Source organism: Pinus tabuliformis, chromosome 4_2 (assembly GCF_031772625.1).
Source record: "Pinus tabuliformis cultivar Carrire ecotype Pingquan chromosome 4_2, CPIR1, whole genome shotgun sequence".
NCBI lineage: Eukaryota > Viridiplantae > Streptophyta > Pinopsida > Pinales > Pinaceae > Pinus > Pinus tabuliformis.
The window spans coordinates 269,520,523-269,547,317 of NC_142304.1; the positions used below are offsets into that span (position 1 = coordinate 269,520,523).

Consider the following 26,795-nt stretch of genomic DNA (forward strand, 5'->3'; position numbering starts at 1 on the left):
TTGTTTTAGATTTAGACCTCACTAACAACTCATCAGTGGATCGTGACAACACCTCATCAAAGATAAGGTTTACAACTCATCTATGTGGTCTTGGACTTTGTGATTGTCTAGAGACTCACAGTCTAACACTAAGTTGGAGGAGAAGAAATGAGAATTAGACAAAAAAAATGACACCACCAACTCCACACACCCCTGGGTTCCCTTGACTAGTACCATTGAAAAAACGACTAGTGGTTACTTTTGTTCACCAATAACGAGCCTACCTGCCTTGGGACTTTTGTTTTGGAATAAAATCAGCATAAATAAATGTAATTTTGTGAAAAACCTCCAGTGGAGAGTAAGGCTTGCCTTCAAACAGAATGGAATTTCTAGCCAATCAAATACCACAGGCTGCAATACATGGTAATGTTCTACGATATTCTGGGCAGTCGGCAGTCTTTTGTTCTTTGTTGTACCAATATCAATACTTTGGGCCTTGCCAATACCATGTTGAGAGTCTTTTGGACAAAGCAAGGCAAAAGAAAAGTTTATTCATTTATCCTCTTTTTATTAGTTATATGTCATTTATGCTTTGGCCTAGAGAGGCATTAGACACTCCACTGATATATTGCCAACAATGTATCTTGTGCCTTTCATCCTTTTTGATAATCTATGGACATCAAGCTGATATCTTTATTTGTATCTATTTTATTTAGAATCTGATAGATCAGGTGGGTTTTCATTCTCAATTTCCATACTTCCATATGGTGATTTTTTGAACTTTAATGTGTTTGGTGTGTCATATTATGCTGTTGTAGTTCTCTAATTTGAATATTTTGTTGCTTGATTATCCTATGGAACTAGCACCAACTGGAGTGAATGTTCGTATTGGAAACCTGCCTAAAAAGAAGAATATTGTTAGAGATTTGCAAGCGGCATTTAAAGGATGCCCAGGCCTACTTCATATAAACCCTGTTGTGTCTGGAAATAAGAAAACAAGGGATCCTGTTTGCAAGGGTTTGGCATTTCTTGTTTTTGAAAGCGAGGATTCAGCAAACAGGTATGAAGTGAATCTTAAACTATTTTTTCTAGTTTTGATCTCTTTGGAAGGCTAGTTTTAACTATTCTAGCTTTTGTTTCTTATATATATATATATACTTGAGCCTTTTTGTATCATCTTCACATGCTGCAGAAAGTATAATAAAATAATTTTAGGAATGTTTTCTTTTTGCATATGTACTTCTCGTTTTCAACCCTTGTATGTGAGAGCATGAGTCATATAGAGCAGCATTGCAGCTTTTGTAATGTCCCTTTGTCCGAACATTGGAAACAAAGATTAACTCAGTAGCATATCCATTCTCATAGGCTACAAATTAAAAGGTAATGAGGTAATAATTGAGAATTAATTAATTCAAAAATGACTAATGAAAAAAAGAATATTATAAGTCAATTTAATAAAAGAAGAAAAAGACCCATGGTATTTGGATGACCCATGGTTTTTACCCATGGTATTCTGATAGTCCATGACTATTAAAGGAGATGAGAGCTCACTCCTTAGGCATGCATTTGGGATTATTGTTTCGTTGTTGTTGAGTTGAGCCCTTGGAGCTTGTTTATTACATGATTTCTCTTTAACATTGACATTTATTTGAGATATATTATCACTTCATCAATATCACATTTATTTCTTTTCATCATCAAAATAAATGCCAACAAGAAGATCATAATGCAAACAAAGAGAGACACAAGAAATAGGCTCCAAGCCAGGGCAAAACCCCTCCAAAGGGGAAAACCCAGAGAACTCCTTATAGAATTTTCAATGAAGACTTCCAAGACCAAGACACTAGATCATCCACCAAGAGATCAAGCCAGCCACCCAAACAAAATCTATTCCTTCTCAATTTTGGATCTGAGGCAATCTATCCTTCCACAGAGAATTCCACTGCCAAAGAGAGAGATAAACGAAAAATCCAAGATCAAAACAATCTTCTAGATTCACTATCCCTTTTCCTCCTTTTCGCACTTCTGTTCTGGCTCAGATCTTCCTCAACGAGTTGAATACACAAGTATGTCTTTGCAGGACAAATTCCTCTCCAATATATAACCATCTGAGTGGGTCCTCAAGCCTCTTCTAGGCCGACCCTTAGGGCTAGCCGACCTGATCTCTTGGGTAGTCTCTAGACATTTCCATGACATAAAATATTTTTCTTTACATTGATACAAGAGCCCTTCTAGGGGTTTTGCATTATGACTTTGAATTCGACTCTCTAGAGAACTCAATGGGTGCACAACCTAGGACCAAAACCATGGGCAAGAAACCCATGTATAGATAAATTTTCTTTTACAAAAATACATATTTTTTTCTCTCTTGACAAGTACAATGATTACATCAAGTCATGATATCATAATTATGAAGACCGACACTAGTTACATTCAACATTGCTTAGCCCACATAGAGAGAAGATGTTGGATGGATGGTACGACGAAGCAGGGATACAAGCTTGCAGGATGTTTGAGCAAGATAGCGAGTATATCGGGATGCAAAAACAAGAGTTGGAGCTATGGCGTAGTGGCATTAGAGTAGCATAGTGTCAACATGTTGGCCTGTTCCAGGGGTTGCTGTCGCTGATGATTGGTGGGAGGCACATTCTCTGGGAAGTCAAGGACTTCAAAAGTATTATGGTAGCAGTTGACATCTACTATGATAGAGGTCCCCAACAGTTAGACTGGAGGGATATTATGAGTTGGTACCTATCAAATGGGAAATTTATGAGAAAATACTTCTAGTCATGGGTAAAATGCATTTAGAATGTTCGGGCATTAGGGATGCTAGATTCCCTATTTGGCAGTGGGATCCAAATGAATTATCCTCTCGTATGGCAAGGATTGACCAAGTAGGGGAGCACAACTGGACAGCAGGAGGTACGAGAATTGATAGTGTTCTATTGATGCAATAGGAATTATGCGAAGCCTTCTTTAGATTCATTTGGGATCTAGGAATTGGCCTTGGCAAGCAAATTCTAGATATTAGTCATTTGGGATCTTGGTATTGAGATTAGAATTGATTGGGGTCAAGCAATTTCGAGAAGGGAGGACCATAATGTTCCTTTTTCCGAACATTGGAAACATAGATCAACTCAATTGTCTAACCATTCCCATAGGCTATAAATTAAAAAGTAATGATGTAATAATTGGGAGTTAATTAATTATAAAGCGACTAAGGAAAAAAATAATATTTTAAGTCACTTTGTAATATTCCTAAGGGAAAATTAACTGTGATAAACAAAGCATTCAAGATACATGCAACACAAAATTCACACACAAAATTAAACACCCAAAAATACTCCAAAAACTACGCCAAACTGAGCCATTTTCATTATAAATCAGATGGGGGTACAATATAAGTATGGAGTGAATGCACTTGGGCTTACCAAAGGCAAGCTAACAAGCCCCAGGTGAGGAAAACAACTGCTCGGATGCTGGAAAGATATTCCCCTCAATGATCTGCGTTGCCCTGGAAAAACTGTACTGCTGGTTGGAAGAATCTATTGTTTGGCCCTCTTCCAGTGCTCAAAAAATTCTGGGAAATTAACCCTGGTCTCCCTTCAAATAACCCACCAAAACCCAGAAAGGGTTTGGCCTAGTTCTGACCTCCGAATTTGCCACCAATTTTCACTTGCTCCTCTAATGGCTGGGAAATTCGATCCACCTGGAAATATCACCTCTCATCCCTTGCAAAATGATGATAAATGCTAGCAAAAATATATCCGGATGCCCCCACAATTTCCCGCCCCATTCAGCCCCAAAATGTACATCCACCCAACTCCCACATGTAGCCCATAAATAGCCTCTGCGTAGGCCCACATAGTCTCTGAGATGGTGATAATGCTACAGGCCCACGCAGTCTCTGAGATGGTGATAATGCTACAACAAAAACTCCACAGGATTGAGCCCCACTAGCACTCCAAATCATCAGCAATAAGGTAGCCCAACGCTCTCCTAAAAGGCCCAAAAAATATGTTGCCCCACAACTAGCTCTCCCATGTAGTGCATGTTTCTCTCCCATGCCTAGGCTGCTGAATAATTCCCACGAAATGCACTGATGCCATGTGCGGAACAACTCCCAAATGGTGTAGATCTTCCTCCTTGGGCTGACACTCGAAGTCCACTGAAGGTAGGGTGAGAATCTCGCCTGAGAATCTCATGTGCTGAACAACACTTGCAGACTTGGCTCAACAGCTCAAGCGTGCTAGTTAGGTTCGATGTGCAAAGGTTCAAAAGCCCCAAAATGATGCATCTTTCTCCTATTTATCCTTGAGCTCCCCTTTTCCCATGTGGGCCCCATGCATCGACCTCACCTTGACTTTCTCCCTCCAAAAGTGCGAGTTTGCTCAAGGGGTGCGTATTCCCCTTTTGGGGTGGCCCCCACCATCCACTATCACTTCGATTTTCCCTTCTTCTCCTATGTTGGGACCTTCCTTAGCCAAATTAATCAAGTGGGGTCCTCCTAACCCACTTCTCCTAAGTTAAGCACCCAAAATATCAAAATTGACATAACTTAGACAAAATTGCAAAACTGGTGTAGCTGCTGGGTGAAATTAATTAGAGGGGACATCACACATTTCTATAAAAAAAGAAAAAGACCCATGGTGTTTAGATGACTCATGGTATTATGATAATCCATGATTTTTAAAGGAGATGAGAGTTCACTCCTTAGGTAGGCATTTGGTGTAATGACCCATCTCAATTCACGAGTAGCAGCCAATATTAGCATGTATACGAGGCATGCATATGAGCTACATGTGCATGCATTGCATATATCGCACTAGTATACATATTAGTTGATATTGGAAAATGTCCAAGTATAGAGTAATGATTTAATTATTGAAGTACTAAGTAAATACCTAACTCACTAGAACATAATGAATATGTAGAGTGGGGCACTAAATATACCATCCCTATAATATGAAACCAATTAAGGTACTATTCAAAAATATATATATTAATAAATACAAAGAACTTTACAAGGTAAAAGTGAAATTAAAATAAATAACATTTTTTTAATATATTAACTAAAAGAATTATACATGTTATTTTACAAAAAAATATAACATAAAACTATATCAAGAAAAGGAACTAAATAATATAATTAAAAAGGCATATGACATAAACATTGAATAAAGTTCTTAAATAAAATATAAAGACTAAAATAGTCGACAAAACCTATTTCTTAAAAGTAAAAGAAAAAAATCAAATCCATTCAATTTAACCAAACAATGTTATTTATAATGAAAAGTGACTGCCTCTAAAGATCATGGAGGTTCCACGTAACAGGATAAGTACAAGGAAAACAGATGGACGGCGAGAGGTGACGGTGGAAGGAAGGGAAGACGGTGAGGTTTTGGAGATATAAGGAGAAGCGAGGGAGTGCAGAAGGGAGATTTTTTTTTGGGAGAAATGGAGGGGGAACAATGAAGGAAATTGGGAACTGAAGACTAAGTTGCTGAGCTGAGAGATTGGAATTGAGAATTGGAGATCTGAGCAATTGTTCTTGAAACTTTTGGGCACGGGGGTCAGAGTACTTCGATTACGAAGTATTTTGAAGCTGGGTACCAAGGATTGTACCTAGTTTGGCTGGGAGGTTTCGGTCATTTGGTAACCAGAGTGAAATTGGAGTGAGGACAACCCGAAATCTGGGATCGACATCAAACTCAGAAGAAAACAGGTATTTACAATGAATTGATAAGTTCTGTTCTTAAATTTCATTGTATGCAATGTTCAAAGTAAATTCTAAGTTTATGAATTTAGAACCCTTACAGTAAAATTTTAGATTTAGGGCTTCACAATGATTCTGAATATGAATTTGTTAAACTCTGTTAAATTCATTAAATTTAGGGCATTTTAGAGCTCTACATTTTGATTATTGTTTTATTGTTGTTGAGTTGAGCTCTTGGAGCTTGTTTGGGTGAGAGCCCATATTATGTATAGGGTTAGTTTTGGTGGTAAGTGATCCACCCTAGTTAATCCATTCAGGAGGGGTTTCGGTATTGAGACATATACCCTAGCCACCCAAAAAAAAGGACGGATCAAATCAGATCTGCTCACTGGGATTAATGTGGAGATTGTGAGGAGTGGTTACCCAGATCTCTCACAGGGGCATAACATTGGAGGAGCCATTGTCAGCCATTAAAATATTCTGCTGGTGTTTTAACAGGTTCTCAGATCCAGATTTGGCATGTAATATCATATTTCATTTAATAAAATAAGGCCAAGTTTCTGATAAATATTGTCAGTGTTTGTCTTGCTAAGCTTTTGCAAAAGTGCCATGGTGTTGTTTAAATTTACAACAAAATTATCTATGTAAATTTTTTTGAAGAACTCGGAAGAGAAGATTTATCAAAATTTTTGGAAAAATGATTAAAATGAATATTACAGCTTTGCTTTTTTGTTGTTTTCTATTGATTGAAATAATATATTCATGAAATAAAGGTTCACTCTTTCTATAATACAAAATCTTTTTTCCAAGTTGTCTATATGATTGATCTTGTTACAACCTAAGTTGCATGAAACATCAAAACGTTTCAGAGTTTCCGAAACGAGTACGTTTAGAAACGTCACCTCCCAAAAATGGAAACATCGGCCGAAACATCATATATGTATATATAAAAAATATATATATAAATAAATAAGTGAATAACACATTATCTTGCAAGAAAAAAGGGAATAAGACCCATAGATGACAATTTAGAAGGAAAAACAAGTCTATATTAACTAGAATAGACGATTACATGATGGTTGAGTTTCAGCCAAATTTCGTAGTTTCAGGTACGGGTACGACCCGAAACGTCAGGGTCCTTGAAGTTTCATGCAACATAGGTTACAGCCCTTTTGAATGTAAAAATAGAAAAAACCTTAAAGAAAATAATGGATGGCCATATTGCTTGCTAAACAATAGCCATAATAGTTGTGCTATATATTAACAACAGATGTACCATGCATATATATGGCAGAACTACTTCTCAATTACAGGTCATAATTATACGTGATGTCCGACCATACTTCTCCATAAATGCAGACTATACTTAGCCTTAAATACAGACTGGATTTCTCCTTAAATTCAATCAACTCTTCTTCTTAAATTCAGGCCATACCTCTCCTTAAATCTATTGGATACTTCTTAAGAATAGGTTGACCTGCATTTAGTACAGCAACTGATCTTCATTAACTGTATCAGCTGCCCTAGATTTTGACAATCTAGAGATATTAACATGTGGACTAGTATACATGGAATTGATGAAGGCCATTTTCACCAATGATGAAGACATTTCTCTCATTTAATGTGCAATTTTTCTTCATAATTGCTTCCATTTCATTATTAGATTACAGAATTATCTTCTCTCTCTTGATTTAGGTTTTTGTCTACATTTACATTCTCTACAGTTTTACTACTTGGAAATCATCACACCTCTAGTGTACTAAGCTTGTTTTGGAATTAAGCTATTGCATTGTATCTTCCAAAGAGAAACAACATTAGTAATTAAGAGGATCAAATGGTTACATTATGCCTGGGCAGGCACCTGCATTGCCAAAATGATAAGCTCTCAAGTTAGTTTTATAAAACTGTTCATATTAATAACTTTGTAGTATACGAGACCTTAAATAATGCAAAGACTCCAATAAAGTTTTAATTTTTTTTATTGATGTATTTATACAAACATTTAGTGAACAGAGTTTTTGTCAAGCATATCAAAAGCACACTGGAACACTGGCATAATGATGAAATCAGAGGCAAATGATATTTTATTCAACTGAAGAAGAGGTATTACAATGCTTGGAGAAACCTTACCCACTTCAATAATATAATTCTGAACACAATGATCACCAAGGAGGGAACTCGTCCTCAATGTCTGAATTACGGCCTCTTCAAATAATCTGGGCCCTTAAAACAACATATACCATACTCAGATATGAACTCCTGTAGTAAGCAATTCACTCCTCCAATGAGAATTCGGGCCTCTGACAAATGCAATAACCTCTGCAAGAAATGAGACAGAGTTTGGCTCCAAATAAATTGCAACAAGAAGAGTTTCGGCCGGAAATTAGAATACCCTCGGCCTCAAGGAAATGTAGTGAATTCAATCTGCAAGGAATGCCCGGACCTGCCAGTAATTTGACCCTCAGAGAAGATCAATTTCGCCTCTTTGTAGAAAATAAAATCTGAGCCACAAAATCCTCAGTCATCTGCTTTCTGGAACAATATTTGAGCTTCAGATTCAATGAGTAACACGTCCCAAGGACCTGACTGCTAAATATGGAGGAATTCCGCCCTTGTAAAAACAATTACAATCTTCAGAATCCATCCCTTCCTGACTGAGGTACTCGACCCTTCCAAAAAATATGAATCTCGGTTTAACAAATGAAATTCTTCAGAGATAGAACTCCTCTTTAAATGTCTGCCTGTTGTAAAAATAGATCAAGAATTATCTGCAGAAAATCAATCCCCAAGCTGAGAGAATGGCTCCCCAACTCAGCGTCTGGACTTATAAATTTTATCAATGCAATTCGGCCCCTTCGGTACAGACCAATTCAGCCTCAGATTTGTTAAGTAAATCTGGCCTTTGGATGGATAGACAATTTCAGGCTCCTAGTGGGACAATTCGGCTCTCAAATGGAATAGCACTCTGCCTTCAACAAGATAAAACCTCTTGCAAGCACAATCTGATCTTGGCCTCTTGAGAGAATAATGATGTCTGAAATAACTCAGCTCTCTTAGGGAAAGTCTCCTCCTGCAATCAACATTATATTTCTTCAATTTCCCTGAAACAAGATTAGCAATGAAATATAAACAGTATAGGAAATCCAACTAGGGTTTCAAAGGTGTCCACCAAAATTGGATAGATGTTAACTGGGGTGGCAATGAAATTCAGCGAAACTAGTGTGAGGATCTCGCTTGAAACCCTTGGTCTGAAACTCACTTGAGCTCCACTCCAATGACAGAGAAATCACAAGATAGAATGATGAGAAATGGCTTCCTCTTCCCCTTTTATAAGACTTCGTTGAACTTTATCCATCCTTCTAGAAGTCCTTTTATTACTTTATTGATGAGCCACTTATTTTCTCCCAGTGACTTTTGCCCCCCTTTTTTTAATTAATAACCAGCTTAGATCCATCTAACACCGGATCTATCATGTGCCGAGAGGGATCAAATCCCTCGATGTGAAAATTTTCTTTTTGGAGTGTAGAACTTGAGGAAATGTTTGCACCTTGAGGGATTTGATCCCTCTCGGCGCATGATAGATCTGGTGTTAGATGGATCTAAGTTGGTTCCAGTTGAGGGCAACAATGTCACATTTTTAGATTATCATTATTATGTATATGTTTGAGATTAACTTCAAAATTCACATTATGTTTTTTTTGCTTGGCATGAGCATTTCATTCTCTTCTTTAATTTAGTCTGTGTTGTTTTCCTTGAATGGTTTGTATGTCTGTGTTTGGATGCTTTGAGTGGTTTGTGTGTTTATGTGTTTGGATTTTGATGGTAATGTTTGTGAATGTTACAATTGTTGTGTTATATTTTTATGTGTATGTAATTGTCTATTAGTAATTAGTTGGTGATTAAGAAGGGAGAGAATCTTGTCAATAGTTTGCAAGAAGATTGACATTGCACATCTATTTCATTTAATTTTAGGTATCACAAGTTTTGACAACTAATTATTTCTTAATAGTGTCTCTCCAGGTATTACTAAATATATCTTGAAGAGTAGTTTTAATAATTTACTGCATCAAGATTACTCTTGAAATAATGTTTCTTTGCTAATGTTTGAAATAATTTATTTCCTTCAAGAATATTTTGATGATTTTTTTTAATCTATAGTTTATTTTGCAAAGTCAAGAAATAATGATTTTTTGATTTTTTTTAATGAGTGGTCAGATTTATAAAATCTTTACATTATTTATTTCTCCAAACAATTACCACATCTCCTTAAAGAATATTTTGATTTGTTTTGAATGTTTATAAATATATCTTTTCCTCTTATAAATAATTTGAATACATTGCTGTATGCAATTATCTGTTAGTAATTTTGAATATATGTAATTAGTTGGTGCTGAAGAAGGGAGACGATCTTGTCAAGGATTAATTTTCACTTTGTAGGAGGATTGGTTTTGCACATCTATTCCATTTTAATTCTAGGTATCACAACTTTTTACAACTAATTAATTCTTAATAGCATCCATCTAGGTATTACTAAATATATCTTGATTTTTTTTTAATAATCTATAGCCTCAAGATTAACAAAATCTAATGCATCTAATGCAAGAAATCAAATATGATTAGAAAAGAACATCTACACTGAAATCAATGCATCTAATGCAAACAATCAAATGAGATTAGAAATCAAAATCTACACTGAAATCAATGCATCTAATGCAAGCAATCAAATAGGATTAGAAATCCACATCTACACTGAAATCAATGCATCTAGTGCAAGCAATCAAATAGGATTAGAAATCAACATCTACACTGAAATCAATGCATCTAGTGTAAGCAATCAAATATAATTAGAAATCAACATCTACATTGAAATCAATGCATATAGTGCAAGCAAACAAATAGGATTAAAAATTATCATCCACACTGAAATAAATGCATCTAGTGCAATAACTTTTCTTCCCTCTGCCCCCCCTCAATCTAATCTTGAAAAATAATTTTAATAATTTACAGCCTCAAGATTAACAACATCTAATCCATCTAATGCACACAATCAAATAGGATTAGAAAACATCTACACTGAAATCTATGCATCCAATGCAAGCAATCAAATAAGATTAGAAATCAACATCTACATTGAAATCAATGCAACTAGTGCAAGTAATCAAATATAATTAAAAATCAACATCTACACTAAAATCAATGCATCTAGTTCAAGCAATCAAATAGAATTAGAAATCACCATCTACACTAAAATCAATGCATCTAGAGAAAGCAATCAAATGGGATTAGAAATCAACATCTACATTGAAATCAATGCATCTAGTGCAAGCAATCAAATATAATTACATCTATACTCAAATCAATGCATCTAGTGCAAACAATCAAATAGGATTAGAAATCATCATCTACACTGAAATCAATGCATCTAGTGCAAGAAATCTTCTTCCCTATGCCCTCCCTCCATCTATATTTATATCTATCTCACCCCCCCAAACACACGCTATCTCTCTCCATATCTATCTATCTCTCCCTTCCTCAATCTCTCTCTTCTTCCCTCTCTTCACCTCCCATTTATATCTCTATCTCCCTCTGCCTCTCCTTTGTCTCTCAATATCACCCCCGAAACATACACACTCTTTCTCCATATTTATCTATCTCTCCCTCCCTCTTCCTCTCTCTTCCCCTTCTCTCCCTCTCTCCCCCTTTTATCTCTCTTCCCTCCTGCTCTCCTCTCTCCTTCTCTCTCTATCTCCCTTATCACTCCCTCTATCTCTCTCTCCACCTTTCTCTCTCTATGTATTTCTTCTTACCTCCCTCTCTCTCCCCCTCCAACTCCATGTTTATCTCCCTCCCTCCTTCTCTCTCTCATGTCTTGTCTCTCTTCCTTCCTCTCTCCCTTTCTCTCCCACCTCCCTTTGTCTCCCCTCCCTCTCTCTCTCTTCGCTCTCCAACTCTGTCACTATCTCCCTCTCTCCTTCTCTCCCCCCTTCCTTCCATCTCTCCTTCTTTGTTTCTCTATCTCACCCGAAAACATAGACACTCTCTCTTCATCTCTCCCTTATCACTCCCTCCCTCTCTCCACTTTTCTCTCTCTATGTCTTTAATCTTCACTCCCTTTCTCCCCCTCCAACTCATTTCTCTCTATCCCTTCCTCTCTCCTCCTCTCTCTGGTCCTTCCCCTCTCTCCATTTCTCTCCTACCTCCCTCTCTCCCCCCCATCTCTCTCTCTCCCCCTCACTCCCCCCTCCATCTTTGTGTTTCCCTCCCTCTCTTACTCCTCTCTTTCTCCCTCTCTCTCTCTTCATTCCTTCTCTCCCTCTCTCTCTCTCTTCATTCCTCCTCTCCCCTCTCCTTCATTTTAACTTAGTCTCTCCCTTGTCATTTCCTCTATCTCTCCACCTCTATCACTCTGTCTTTGTTCTTCCCTCCATATATATCTAGAGCTATTAAATTTAATAATATTAATATTATATTATTTATATTATAGTTAATATTATTATAAATATTAATATTTTAATTTCAATATTAGTTCTAATGATGTTTTTTTTCATGGCATGATAACAAAATTTATAATAAAACTGCATCGAATTAATATTTTCAAATATTACAATTTTGATGTGGAAATATTTGTCTTTAAAGATTTTAATATATCCATAGAATATGGTTTTCCTTTTTAAAGATTCATTTTATAAATATTTAATTAAAAGAAATATTAAAAGATTTTGGAGCAGGATTTTGATTGTTTGTGTTGAATTAACATTTTTCCTTTGATTTAAGAAATGGTATCACATATGCTTAAGCGCAACACCAAGAGCCTGGGCACAAGTCTCCATAGAAGCATAATCTCCAAAATGGCCCATCACACAAAGAAACAGCACAACCCTATCCTAGAGAAACTCTCAATCTCTTGTCAATATATATCTTGTGAGCCTCAACATTTTCAGGGCTATGCTATCTTCAGGAAGTTTGGGTAGTATGTCAAAATCCATACACAAGCCTTTTTGTTTGGGGATAGAAATTCCTTCTTCCTGTTGATTTTGGGTATCATCGGATGTGCTCTAGCTCCGAAATTTTGTGGAGGGGCTAGAACACATGAGATCTCCAAGACCCAGAAATCATTTGGAGAAATTCCACCCGGATGAAAAGTTGTTAAAATAATTAATATTTTTAATGGGTTCCTAAGTCTAAACTTAGGAAAATAAAAATATTAATGGGTATTAATAAGAATATGGGTGAGAAACTTCTAAGTGACGAGGATGAAGTTTGTTTTAATCTCAGCCGTTGATTCATCAACATGAAAAGTATAAGAGGAGGCTTGAGGGTCAGTTGGAGACACACTTGAGAGATCAATTAGTTCGATTTTTCTGAGGCGAGGTTTGATGAGAAAATCGAAAAAGTGATCTGTTGCAGCAAAGGGGCAGGGATAGTTGAGGTTGGAGGATCTTCTCTAGGACCTCGAATACACAACAGAAAGGTAGAGAGATGCCAGAGGAGGTAGCGCAGACCCAGGGAGACTGGCGTTGGGCCAGGAAGGGCCCACGCATTTCCAGTGCAGGGGTAGAGCCACCCTCTAGCAGAAGTCCAAATTCAGTCGGGGAGCAGCAGGATCAACCGAGAAGGCTGACGTCAGAGCTTCAGGAGGCAGCGCAGTGCTAACGCAGTGTCCCAGTGTGCTCCACGCAAGCCCACACAACTACTACGAAGGGGCAACGCAGTTGTAGTTGGGGATAGTTAGTCCAGTTGCTAGAACAGAGAGATTTTTCCGGGTGAAGTGAGGTAATCTCACTTAGGTTTCTGCCAGTATATTTTTATCTCTATAACTGGATAGCCGAGAGGGCATCCAGAGTTGTATTCAGAACTACTGCTTAATAATAGAAAACCCTCAGAGCTGCTGCACCGATTTTCCCGCATTGGGTTTTTCCAGGGACGTTTGTCCAAAAATAACGGTGTCCCTTGTGTATTTGTCTCATTATATTTCAGTTCATGGTCTGTATGTATGTGTAGTCTGCAATAGTGTTTTCATCACTGTTTAAATAATTGAATAATTTGTTGAGTGTAAAAACCAGTAGGAGATGATAAACCAGTGATTGCAGTAGGATTTCTGATGTGTAGATTCAGATTTTTTCACATGGTATCAGAGCATTGCAAATCATAGGAGACTGAAGACACCAACTGGGAGATCCAGAGAATTTGTTGCAGAGAGGCAGCTGTCCCGAGTGACACGTTGTTCCAGAGCTAGAGACGTAGAGGGAGAGTGATACAATGCAAAAGAGGTGACGCAGAGGCTCACACAGTGCCTACGTCAGCATTCTGAGCCAGGTGAGGGTGACGTAGTAGCTGGGAAGAGCCCACACAGTAACTGCGTCAGCTGTCTAGGCCAATGCAGAAGCTGAGAGGGGCAGATCAAGCTCATGCAGAGCCACGTCATCTTTCCAGACCAGGAAGGAGTGACACAATGGCCAGGAGGAGCTGATCTAGCTCACGTAGTGATTGCACAGAGCCAGAGGAGCTCAGATTCTTCAGTTTTCAGGGCTGGGGGAGTAGAGAAGATTCGATCTGATGAGCTGGTGGGACATTGGTGTGTTGGTACAGAACAATGTTTGTGGAGATAGAGCCGAGGTAGAGGGAATCACTGCCTTGACAGATTTCTAGCCAAAGAAATCTAGATCCGGGTTGCAGCAGCAAAGGAGGATTGGAGAGGAGTGATTCGACATTTGGCTGGAGGATTTCCATGAAGGAAATCAGGACTCAGAGGGAGTCTAGAGGAGCTTGTTCCTTAGAAGGTTTCTTGTGCCAAAGAAATCCAGATCCAAGTCTTGCTGGATTAGTAACAGGAGAGGGAGAAGAGAACCTGTCCTATATTTGTTGAGCAGAGATGGCAGTCAATGGACTGAGGGATCAGGACAGATTGGATGGAGCTTCCAATTTTGTCATCTGGAAGGCCAGGATCCTAGCAGTCCTGGACAAAAATCGCATCAAGGACTATGCCTTGAAAGTAGTTGTTGTTTTAGTCGACGTTGATCCATTAAAGAAGTACGAGGAGGCCCAGGTGAAGGCCAAGTGCATGATCCTAGACGGGGTCAAAGATCATGTAGTACCACACATTGCTGAGAAGGAAACAACAAGGGAGATGTGGGAGACGCTGACCACCTTGTACCAGGGCACTTCCATCCAGCGGAAGATGCTATTAGAAAATCAACTGAGACAGTACTAGATGTAGAAGGGAGAAGAGATCGATCCCTTCCTCCTCAGGTTACAAGGGATTAGAGACCAGTTGACTTTTGTGGGGTCTACACTAGATCTTGAGTTCATGGTCAGGACTGCCTTGAATGCAGTCACCGAGGACTGGGAGACATTTGTCCAAAGCATCTTGGGCAGAGCGACTCTCCCCAGTTGGGAGGAGATGTGGGCAGCTCTTCGACAAGAAGAAATCAGGAGGTTGACTAAGGTGGGGGGTAGTAGCAAAGGAGCTCGGGTCAAGGAGGAGGAGGATGCAACTCTCGCATCATCGGGATTGCAAGGACAACAAAAGCAGAAGAAGAAGGATATTTCCAAGGTCAGATGCTTCAAGTGTAGGGAACTTGGACATTATGCCACTTAGTTCCCCCGTAAGAAGGGCAAGGAGGAAGCTTTTGAATCGAAGGCTACTCCAGCGAAAGCTGACAGGGAAGGCGAGGATGACGATTGTGCCATGAGTGCTCATACGCCTCTAGAGAAGAGGTGGGGTGACATGGAGTTGTAGTCGAGAGGACTACATGAACGGGGGCAAGATCCTTGAGGTGCCCAAACTCTTGGATCACATATGGTTACGGGAGCCCTTAATGAAAGTAGAAAAATGACAGGTGTCGGTCGGAGCGAGGTGTGATGGAGCGACAGTGGCAGAGCTAGAGTGCCAAAGTTTGAGGCAGCACAGTGGATGTAGTAGCAGTGCGAGAGGCACAAAGAAGTTTGCAACGACGCAGTAGCAGTAGAGGGTTAGCACAGATTAGCAGCAGAGGTAGCTTCAGCATAATGAGGTATCCAGATTGACCATCATGTCATTTTTTGGGTGAAGTTTCAGTTGCTTACTTCTCAGCAACTGAGTTGCAGTGCAACAGTTAGCAGTGGCAGTGCTATAGGCAGCATGAGGCAACATTTTGAGAGGGAGCTGTAGTACAGATGTAGTAGTGGCAGTGACAGAGTCGTGGGTAGTAGTATAGGTTGTAGCAGTGCAATGGATGAAGGGCACCAGTCCAAGCATCAGTAGCACAAAAGACTGATGTAGTGGATCAGTGTAGTACTTCTGTTGAGAAGTGTTACTAGAGCACATTCCTCACTAAGAGGGAGTGTTGATTTTGGGTAGCATCAGATGTGCTCTAGCTCTGAAATTTTGTGGAGGGGCTAGAACACATGAGATCTCCAAAACCCAGAAATTGTTTGGAGAAATTCCACCCGGATGAGAAGTTATTAAAATAATTAATATTTTTAATGGGTTCCTAAGTCTAAACTTAGGAAAATAAAAATATTAATGGGTATTAATAAGAATATGGGCGAGAAACTTCTAAGTGACAAGGATCAAGTTTGTTTTAATCTTAGCTATTGATTAGGGACTTAATCTCGGCCGCTGATTCATCAATAGGAAAAGTATAAGAGGAGGTTTGAGGGTCAGTTGGAGACACACTTGAAAGATTAGTCAGTTCGATTTTTCTAGGGTGAGATTTGCTAAGAAAATTGAACATGTGATCTGTTGCAGCAGAGAGGCAGGGATAGTTGAGGTTGGAGGATCTTCTCCAGGACCTCGAATACACAACAGAGAGAGGTACAAAGATGCCAGAGGCGGCAGCACAAACCCAGGGAGACTGACGTTGGGCCAGGAAGGGCCCACGCATTTTCATCAGCGCAGGGGTAGAGCCACCCTCTAGCAGAAGTCCGAATTCAGTTGGGGAGCAGTAGGATCAACCGAGAAGGCTGACGTCAGAGCTTCAGGAGGTAGCACAGTGCTGACGCAGTGTCCCAGTGTGCTCCACGCAGGCCCACGCAACTACTGCGAAGGGGCAGCGCAGTTGTAGCCGGCGACAGTTAGTCCAGTTGCCGGAACGGAGAGATTTTTCCGGCTGAAGTGAGGTAATCTCACTTAGGTTTCTGCCAATATATTTTTATCTCTGTAATTGGATAGCCGGGAGGGCATCCAGAGTTGTATTCAAAATTATTGCTTAATAATAGAAAACCCTCAGAGCTGCTGCACCGGTTTTCCTGCATTGGGTTTTTCCGGGGACATTTGTCCAAAAATAACGGTGTCCCTTGTGTATTTGTCTCGTTATATTTCAGTTCATGATCTGTATGTATGTGTAGTTTGCAATAGTGTTTTCATCACTATTTAAATAATTAAATAATTTGTTGAGTGTAAAAACAAGTAGGAGATGATAAACCAGTGATTGCAGTAGGATTTCTGATGTTGTAGATTCAAAAATTTTCACACTTCCTTGTTTGACGTTGGGGAAATTAATACTTCTGTATTTAAATCTAGCTTTGGCTTAGCAAAACCAAAGCTTAGTCCAATATGACTATTAGATGTGCTACAATTCCATGTGCCATTTTTATGTCTCAAAAGTGTTCCAGGCTTTAGTTCATCAACTTCTTTTGTCCATGAGACAATTTCCTCCCGTAAGACATTCATTTCACTCAATGGAAGGCACTCTTGTAACATCAAACAAACCTCCACTTCTTTAGAAGATAGTGGTCCCAGAATATTTATATAATGATCCACCTTTGTAGCTGGGCAATCCTTAGAGAAACTGAAACCTTCCCATGTAAGTGTGTACCTCCTCTTGCCTCTATCAAAAACTATAATAGTGCTGCCAAGTAACTGTGTAGAAGGTTTTTGATTGAAGTCCTCAACAAACAATGACACTAACTTGTTGGTTTCTGGAAGTACTAGGTCATTTTTGCAACTAACTGACCTACTTGTTTCTTCAACAGATTCATCTTCTCCAATTTTGTCCTTGATACCTTGATCTTGGACTTCACTTTCAAGTTTCAACCACAATAGCTATCTCTTCTGTCGGGGTTATTCCCTTCCCTATATCTTTATTTACCTTTTGGTTCCCTGCATCTGGATCCTCTTCTAGTACGGAATCAATTGCTTTCAAGTCTTCTTCTATGTTTACCCGAGATGTAATTGCCTTAGTATGCACCACTGCTGTCTCATCTTTATCTATCTCTTCAACTGCGTTTACTAAGTCTTCAGTTCTGCTGGTATCTTCAATTGCCTTTTTATCTTCTGCTTCAGGGTCTTGAGCTTTAGGTTTGCAATTTTTCTTTTCTTTCTTTGCTAATAGCCATGCTTCCATGAGTTCTGCCACCTTCAAGGTAGCACTAGTATATTGCTTCGTCAATTCACGCGTTGTCTTTTGCTACCTCGACATTTCTCTAGCAACAACTATTAGACTCTCCATGTCTCCCATGGTACCTTTGACTCATGACTCTTGTTCACTTGTCTTAAGGCCCACAACTGGCCAAGACGATGCACTGATACCATTGTAGTATACCAGAGCTTGAATAATGCAAAGAATCCAATACAATTTTAAAATTTTTTCATTGATGTATTTATACAAACAATTAGTGAACAAAGTTTTTGTCAAACATATCGAAAGCACACTGGAACTCTGGCACAATGATGAAATCAGAGGCAAATTATATATATATATATATATATATATATATTTTAACAAAGTCGGTTACTGGATTTCTATTCCCAAAAAAGAAAAGGAGGGAGACATGCTCCCATTACATCAAGCCAAAATGCGAGAAGGCATCCGGAAGAGAAACAGAGGGCAAACAATCCCTATCTTCCAAGATCTTCCCCTTTTGTTTCTAAGGTTACTAATTGCACTATCCTTATAAATACTTACATACTGATTCAACAACAATTTACACCTACATAACATAAAAAACTAGTAGCGGAAAGACTTTGCAGAAAAGAGAAGAATGAGGCATTTACAATTAATTTTTGTTGACTGAGGGTTCTTGATGGGGCTAAGGCCAATTCTTGCTGCTTTGAATGTTAGAGTTTTCTCCTGTCTAATTAATAAGTAAGCTCTTTAGATAATTGATTGTTTCCTCCAAATGCCTGCACTTTTGTTTTAGCACAGACATTTCTTTCCTCTGCTCTTCCATTTGTCTCTTTAGGAAGGAATTCTCAGATTTTGCTTCAAATTTGTAGTCTTTGACCGTTTCTCTGACTTGCTCAATCATGAATTTGTTAGCTCGACAGACTGCACAGTTTTCGCACTTTGGAACATCTGCAAGCAGGTTCCATTCCATTTTTCTTGAAGGAAGAAGGCGACCGATCCAACAGAGAATAGAAGGGGAAAGAAGAAACATAGAGAAGAAACAAAAGCAACCTCTAGACAGTCCTGCGAAGACCCACAGCTGCCAGAGAGAGGGAAACCGGGCTTTGAAAGAAGAAGCCACAAGAGCTGTGTGAAAGCTAAAGAATCTGGGAGGCGGGGGCCACCAGAGTTGCGTGATGGGGAGGGAAACAGGAGCTGCGCGAAGGCAATAGGATCTGGAAAACAACCACTAGAGCTGCGCAAAGGAGAGAGGCAAGGCTAAAACAGAGAAGATAAGCTCAATCCCCAAAGGGGCGCAGCGACATATACAGGAAAAAGGATTACAACTTCTGAGACAGAGGGGAAGGAAAGGGAGGGCGAAGATGGCAGAGATAAAATAAGACGAGCAGAGGGGGAGAATATATTGCTGCGCAACTTGCCACATCAGGGAAGAGAACATTAGCATTTCACAGGAAGCTTGAGTAGCTGCAGTTCGCTTGATAGCCGTAGACTGACTATCCTGTCTGTTCTTGGGGATTTCCTTGGATTTCTTGATCTTCTGAGATCTAACCATTTGAGCTGAAGTGACTGTTGCCCACCTTGATGTTCTCTCTTTGATTGCTATTCTCTGCACATTGAGGCGAGAGATCCTATGGAATCGGTTTCTGAGAAATCGCATTATCAATTCTAGATTCTCCCATAGGACAGTTGACAGCCAGATTCGCCTGCATGTCGGTGGTACGATTATTTTCTCTAAGGATATGCTTGAAGGTGACTTCACCTAGAAACTGCAAATTTTTTCCCACCCTTTTTGTTATTTGTCTCAGGGCCTTGTTCTTGGGGCTTCTGCTTTTCACCATTGGTTGCATTATTCTTGAAGAGTCCCCCATTATGACCGGATTCTTCATACTTCGCCGCCTTAAGATTTCCGTTCCCAAGAGGAGGCCATATGCTTCTACCTTGTTGTTGGATAGTTCTCCTAATCCCCATTCATAAGTAATAGGATTTTTCCCTCTTGGGTCAAAAAGTATACCTCCCGCTCCAGCCTTGCCTGGGTTGGACTTAGAAGCACCATCAAACAGTAAGCAGGGCCTATTTAAATTTTCTGTCCATGTTTTGAACTCCTCTTTTTTAATTCTGATTTTCCAGTTCTGCATGCTATTAGGAGATTTGCTGATGTGTATTTTTTGTTGCTTTCTCATCGCGAATTTAGCCCAGACTCTTTCCTCGTGCTACATGTGTTTGACATCTATTGCTTTAACTCCTTTAGAGTTGATGAATTTAGATGACATGCTCCAAGTTTTAGCCAAGACTGTTTTGGTATTTGGGGTGCGATCTTTAAAGATCCTTTGGTTTCTTGCTAACCAAATTTGCCAACACATAAATGAGGGAAAACTCAACCAATATCTTTTTACTGTTTCTTTATTTTTGAAGGAATATGGATATTTTCCCCCAAGTTGATAGAAGTTCATGTAAAGGCAGCGATTGTAGAATACTAACCTCCAAGGGACTAACAAGTCCTTTCCAGCAGGCCCTAGCAAAGGGGCATCCCGCAAAAAGATGCTGAATATTTTCTTCACTTCCTTGACACATAGCACAGCGTGATGGGCCTTCATATCCTTTCTTTTTAAGATTATCAGTGGTCAGTATTTTACCTTTGAGCAGCGTCCACATGAAAACTTTGATTTTTGGCAATGTTTCAATTTTCCATGCCTCCCTCCAGTAATCCCAGTCTCGATTTCCATGCTGATGTAAAGTAGCATATCCAGATTTGACTGAGAAATCCCCTCCATCAGGATCCCATCGAAGGGAATCTTTTGAGTCTAGACTTAGTGGAGCAGCCCCCTTAAGATGTGAGATTAGGGACTTCCATTGAGGGACAAGGCCATGAGGGAGGTTGAGAATCCTCCAATCTCCCCATTCTCCATCTCTCCAAAGAGATATGTCATCCAGAGTAATGATTCCTTTTGTTTTCATCCATCTTCTTAGATCCTGAAGATTTTCTTGGCAGGCTATAGGCTGATTTCCCATTATTCTATCCTTCCATATTTTGATGAGTTTACCATTACCAGGGATCTTAGAAGAGTTTTCTTTGATGAGGGAAATGGTTTTTTAATCAGATTCCAGACCTGGGAGCAGGGCCTGATTGGATAACCTTTTCTCAATAAGAGGGTTCTATTGTGGTTCATGTATTTTGCTTCCAGGATTTGCTTCCACCAGCTGCTCTCTCCTGTTATAAATCTCCATGTTATTTTTGCTCCTAGAGCCAAGTTCATTATCCTTGGGAGTCTTATTTCCAACCCACCTTTCTCATATGGCAGAGTTACTTCATCCCATTTCACAAGGCTGTGCTTCTTTGTCTCCACTTTACCTCCTTGCCATAGGAACCCCCTGATTACTAGCTCAATTTGTTTGTGTATACTTGCCGGGGCTAGTATTGCTGCATATTGGTAAATTGGGAGAGCTGTGAGTAGGGCCTTTATTAGTACCACCCTTCTTGCCATATTGAGCCAGATCATACCCCAATTTTGCACTTTTTGTTTCATTTTCTCAATGTACTTATTCCATATTTCGGTCTTCAAATTTTCTTTTGAGATCGGGAGTCCAAGATATTGGAAATGGCTCCATTTTTCTTGAAATGGGATTTCTAGAATTTCTGAGATTTTTTGGAGAGTGCGAGAGGGTGTGTTCCATCCAAAGATTCTGCATTTCTGATTATTTAGTAGTCCTCCAGAGGCTTCCAAAAAACTGTTTAGTACCTTTTTGATTCTTCTTGCCATTATGCAGGAGGCCCCTCCCATGACCAAGGTGTCATTTGCAAATAGGGAGTGGTTTATGCTTTTAACTTCAAGAGAGATTGAGAATCTTGTGATAGTCCTATCTTGTCTGCATTTCTCAAGGCTTCTGCTCAGTGAGTTTGCCATTATAATATATAAGAAAGGAGAGAGAGGACAGCCTTGGCGAAGCCCCCTTGAGCTTTGAAAATATTCACTTGGTCTTCCATTGGCCAATGGTGCAATCCAAGGACCCACTATTATATCTATTGCCTTTTTTGAGAAACTAAATCTCTGTAGGACAGCAACAAGAAAACCCAAGTTGACCCTATCAAATGCATTAGCCATGTCGAGCTTGACAATCATTCCTTTTTCTTTTTTCATAAGGCTAGAGTGCAAAGCTTCCTGCACTATTAGAATGTTGTCAAGGATTTGTCTTTTTGGGACAAATCCTCCTTGGTTTTCTGATATTATTTTTGGAAGCAATACTTTTATTCTGTTTACCAGAATTTTTGTTGTGATTTTGTGGGAGGAGTTACACAGAGAAATGGGCCTGAATCTACTAAAGGAGTTAGCATTTGACTCTTTTGGAACAAGGGCAAGGAAGGAAGAGTTTGTGAATCCTCCAACCTTGAATTTCCCAAAAACATTTCTGATCATTCTTATCAAATCTTTTTTAATAATGATCCAGTTGTTTTTATAGAAGGAAACAGGGAACCCATTCAGGCCTGGGGCCTTATTCGGATGCAAAGGGCCTGAATCTACTAAAGGAGTTAGCATTTGACTCTTTTGGAACAAGGGCAAGGAAGGAAGAGTTTGTGAATCCTCCAACCTTGAATTTCCCAAAAACATTTCTGATCATTCTTATCAAATCTTTTTTAATAATGATCCAGTTGTTTTTATAGAAGGAAATAGGGAACCCATCCAGGCCTGGGGCCTTATCCGGATGCAAATCCCAAACAACAACTGCAACTTCCTTTTCTTCAACTGCTCTTGTGAGTTCATTGTTTTCTGCTTCACTGATTTTCCTGGGAATATGCTGAAGATAATCTTCATATTCGTTATTTGATGCTGGGGATGATAATAGATTTTTATAGTATCTATAAGCCTCCTTCTTTATTTCCTCTTGACCTCTGACTTCTTTGCCTTTGTTATCTTTTATGCTGTCTATTTGGTTTTGATTTCTTCTTATCCTGGTCGCATTATGGAAGAACGCTGTGTTCTTGTCTCCTGCTTTGAGCCATAGACTTCGCGATTTTAGCCGCCACTCTTCTTCTTCCTTTTTGTTTTGTCTATACATCTCCCAATATGCTTGTTTTTCCTGCCATATGCTCTCCTGCGATTCCTCTTGCTGCTCTTTTTCCACTTGGATTCTATCAATTTTTCTGCTATTTCTAGCTTTCTTTTTTGTGTTTCTAGTTGGTTAATCCTTGCCCAATGTTTTAGCTCTCTCCTCAGGGATTTTAATTTAGTTTCCCAAACATAGCTAGGAGAGCTAGTAATTGGTTTTGTCCATACTTCAACAATGATTTTTTTAACTTCTTCACTGTCGTTCCAAGTGGAGCTGAATCTGAAAGGAACTGGGCCAAGATTTTCTAACTTCCCAAGGGTGAGAGCCACTGGTTTGTGATCTGATGCTATATTGTGGATGATTTTGGATTTTATCTCGCTGAAGGCATTGGCAACTTTGTCTTGTATTAGAAATCTATCCAACCTTTCCTTTATGTTATTTTTCCCAATTCTTTTGTTGCTCCATGTATACTTTCCATTGCTAGGAGGCATGTCCATTAATTTGCATGCTTCCATAATAGATTCTAACATTTCCCTATATGGATCAACATTGTATATTCCCTCGAATTTCTCCTCTGCGCTCAATACCAGATTGAGATCTCCTCCTACGATTATGCCTCTGATTTGGTCCTACATAAGATAATTTTTTAAGGTGGACCAATAGACTTCCTTATCCCTGTAATGGTTTGGGGCATAAATATTTATAATACAATATTTCTCTTTTGTTTTTTTGTTTTCCAAGTCTGTTTTTATCTAGTGCAACTCTTTTTTTTGCTGAATGAGCTCCCAATTTTCAGTTTTCCATAGTGTGCATATTCCTCCTGAGGCTCCAGTCGCTGGAATTGAGGTTCCTTGATAATTTTTTGTTTTTTGTATCATTGTTTCCATTTCCTTTTCATTTTTCTTTGTCTCCTGAATCATAAAAATATCTGGTTTCTCTGAAGTTATTAAATCTTTCATTGCCTTAATTTTTGGCATACTTCCCATTCCTCTGCAATTCCAGGAGACTATATTCATTATCACTTGATGTTATGGGTAGAGGGACCTTTCCCTCTGTTAAGGTGGACAATTTTCTCCTTATTTTTTTTCCAAGAAAGTACCCAAACTCCAGAGGTTGTTGGGTGCCCAGAGCCATTTCCTTTGCCGCAACTTCATCTCTAATTTCTTTGTTGGTTTTTCTGCCTACCCTTTTAGGGTGGTCAAGAGAGGAGAGGAGCTCTTTGGAGAGGGTAGGAGTGATTAGTTGGTCGAAGGAGGAGGGGACAGGGATTTGGGAGGGGATAGGCGAGGAAGGGGAGGGTTAGAGGGGAAGGGTAGAAAAGGCGAGGGAGGAAGGGGGAGGAGAGGGGAGATCAAGGTCCGCAAGGGAGCCAAAGGGATTAGAGACCAAAATATCCGATAAGGGGGGAGGGATAGAAGATGGAGGGAGGGGGTAGAGGGAGAGGGGGGGTCTTTAGATGAAATAGGCTTGGAAGGAGAGGATGAGGGGGAGAGGGGGGGGAGGGACGAGGGAGGGAGAATGGAAACTGAAGAGGGTTTGGGTTTGGTTGCTGACTTTTTCTTCTTGACCTGCTCCCATTTTGGTTCCTGGTTTTCTATTTCTTCTGTTTCCTGATTTTTAGTACATCTATTTGCAAAATGACCATATTCATGACATACCTTGCATTTGAACGGAATTTGTTCGTAGTCTAGCTGTTGAATGTGAACCCAGCTATCCACTTTGATCTTGACTGCTTCCGGAAGTCCTTTCCCCAGATCTACTTCTACACATATTCTCGCGCAGGCATGCATGTTTTCCTTTGGCTCACTTCTGTCGATATATTTCCCCATAGCATTTCCTATTGCTTTAACAGATTCATCTCCCTAGCAATGTAGAGGAAGATGGGGAAGCCTCACCCATATTGGCACTGCATTTGGCACGTCCAACTTTGGATCGAAGTCCAAAGTCCATCTATTGAGATAAAGCCCTCTTGAATCCATGAAATATGGCTCGTTTCTGAAGATTAAATCTCTATCCTCTTCCGTTTCAAAGTGGAAGGTAAAATATCCTCTTCCACAAAATCTTATGGAGATTTTCCCCATGATAGATGAGGCTAGTTTCTTTCTACCCATTTGATGACCGAACGGGGAGAGGGCCAGAGACCAATAAATTGACCCACCAAATCTTGTTCAGAGAGAGACAGAGCTGCGCAACGAGGAAGGGAGGGAGGAAGGATTATTTCATGTATTTCATCGATCTTCTTAACAAACTTTGATATGTACGGTCTGGGACGAGACAATCCCAAGGAGGAGATCAGAGAGGCAAAGGCTTCCGCATTTTCTCCCAGCTGAGCTGAAGCTTCGGCAGATGAGACAGGGATCGATGCACCCTCAGGAGGAGGCTTCGCATGATCCATCGCATACCAGTCGAGGGCAGCAAGCCCGGGGAGCAGGAGGCCCCGGGAGCCGAAGGAAAAGGTCGCGCTCAGAGATTGAATTCGTCAAGGCGAGAGCAAAGCGTGCGCGGTTTTGAAATATTACTAAATTCCAGAGGCAAATTATATTTTATTCAACTGAAGAAGAGGAATTATGATGCTTGGAGAAATCTGATACATGCTTCAGTAATATAATTTTGAACACAATGATCACCAAGGAGGGAACTTGTCCTCAATATTTGAATCACAACATCTTCATATGATGGAGGTCTGGGCCCTTAAAACAACATATATCATACTCATATGAACTTTTGTAGCAAGCAATTCACTCATCCAATAAGAACTCGGGCATCTGACAAATGCAATAACCTATGCAAGAAATGGGATAGAGTTTGGCTCCGAATAAATTGCAACAAGAAGTGTCTCGACTTGCAATTAGAATACCCTCGGCCTCAAGGAAATGTAGAGAATTTAATATGCAAGGAATGCCTGGACCTGCCATCAATTTGACCCTTAGAAAAGATCAATTTTGCCCCTTTGTAGATGATAAAATCTGAGCTACGAAATCCTCAGTAATCCACCTTCTGGAACAATATTTGAGCTTCAGATTCAATGACAAACACCTTCCTGACTGAGGTACTTGGCCGTTCCAAAAAATATGAATCTTGGTTTAACATATCAAAATCTTTAGAGATTGAACCCCTCTTTAAATGTCTGCTTGGTGTAAAAAGAGAACAAGAATGATCCTCAACAAATCGATCCCCAAGCTGAGAGAATGGCTCTCCAACTCGGCCTCTGGACTTGTAAATTTTATCAATGCAATTCGATCCCTTTGGTACTAAACAATTTCGTCTCAATGAGACTTCAATTCTGGCCTCAGATTTGTGAAGTAAATTCGACCCTTGGATGAATGGATAATTTCAAGCTCCTGGTGGGACAATTCGGCCCTCAAATGGAATAGCACTCTACCTTCAACAAGATAAAACCTCTTGCAAGCACAATTTGATCTTGGCCTCTTGAGAGAATAATGATGTCTAAACCAACTCGGCGCTCTCAGGTAAAGTCTCCTCCTACAATCAACAAGAAATTTCTCCGATTTCCTTGCAACAAGATTAGCAATGAAATCTGAACAATATAGGAAATCCAACTAGGGTGGCAAAGGCGTCCACCGAAATTCGATAGATTCTAGCTAGGGTGGCAATGAAATCCATTGAAACTAGTGTGAGGATCTCGCTTGAAACCCTCAGTTTGAAACTCACTTGAGCTCCACTCCATTGACAGAGAAATCACAAGATAGAATGATGACGAATGGCTT

At 39.6% G+C, this 26,795-nt stretch overlaps 1 protein-coding gene across 2 annotated transcripts in view; it reads left to right on the forward strand.

The window, feature by feature from the left end:
* Nucleotides 1–26,795, forward strand: part of LOC149169016 (uncharacterized) — a 121,234-nt gene that overhangs the window by 51,850 nt on the left and 42,589 nt on the right. The window contains exon 3 of one of the 2 annotated variants that reach the window (XM_089428522.1): nt 837–1,039. In XM_089428522.1, the coding sequence (XP_089284648.1) occupies nt 837–1,039 (203 nt within the window). The remainder of the gene's footprint in view (nt 1–836; nt 1,040–26,795) is intronic. The other variant, XM_089428523.1, reaches the window with a different exon arrangement.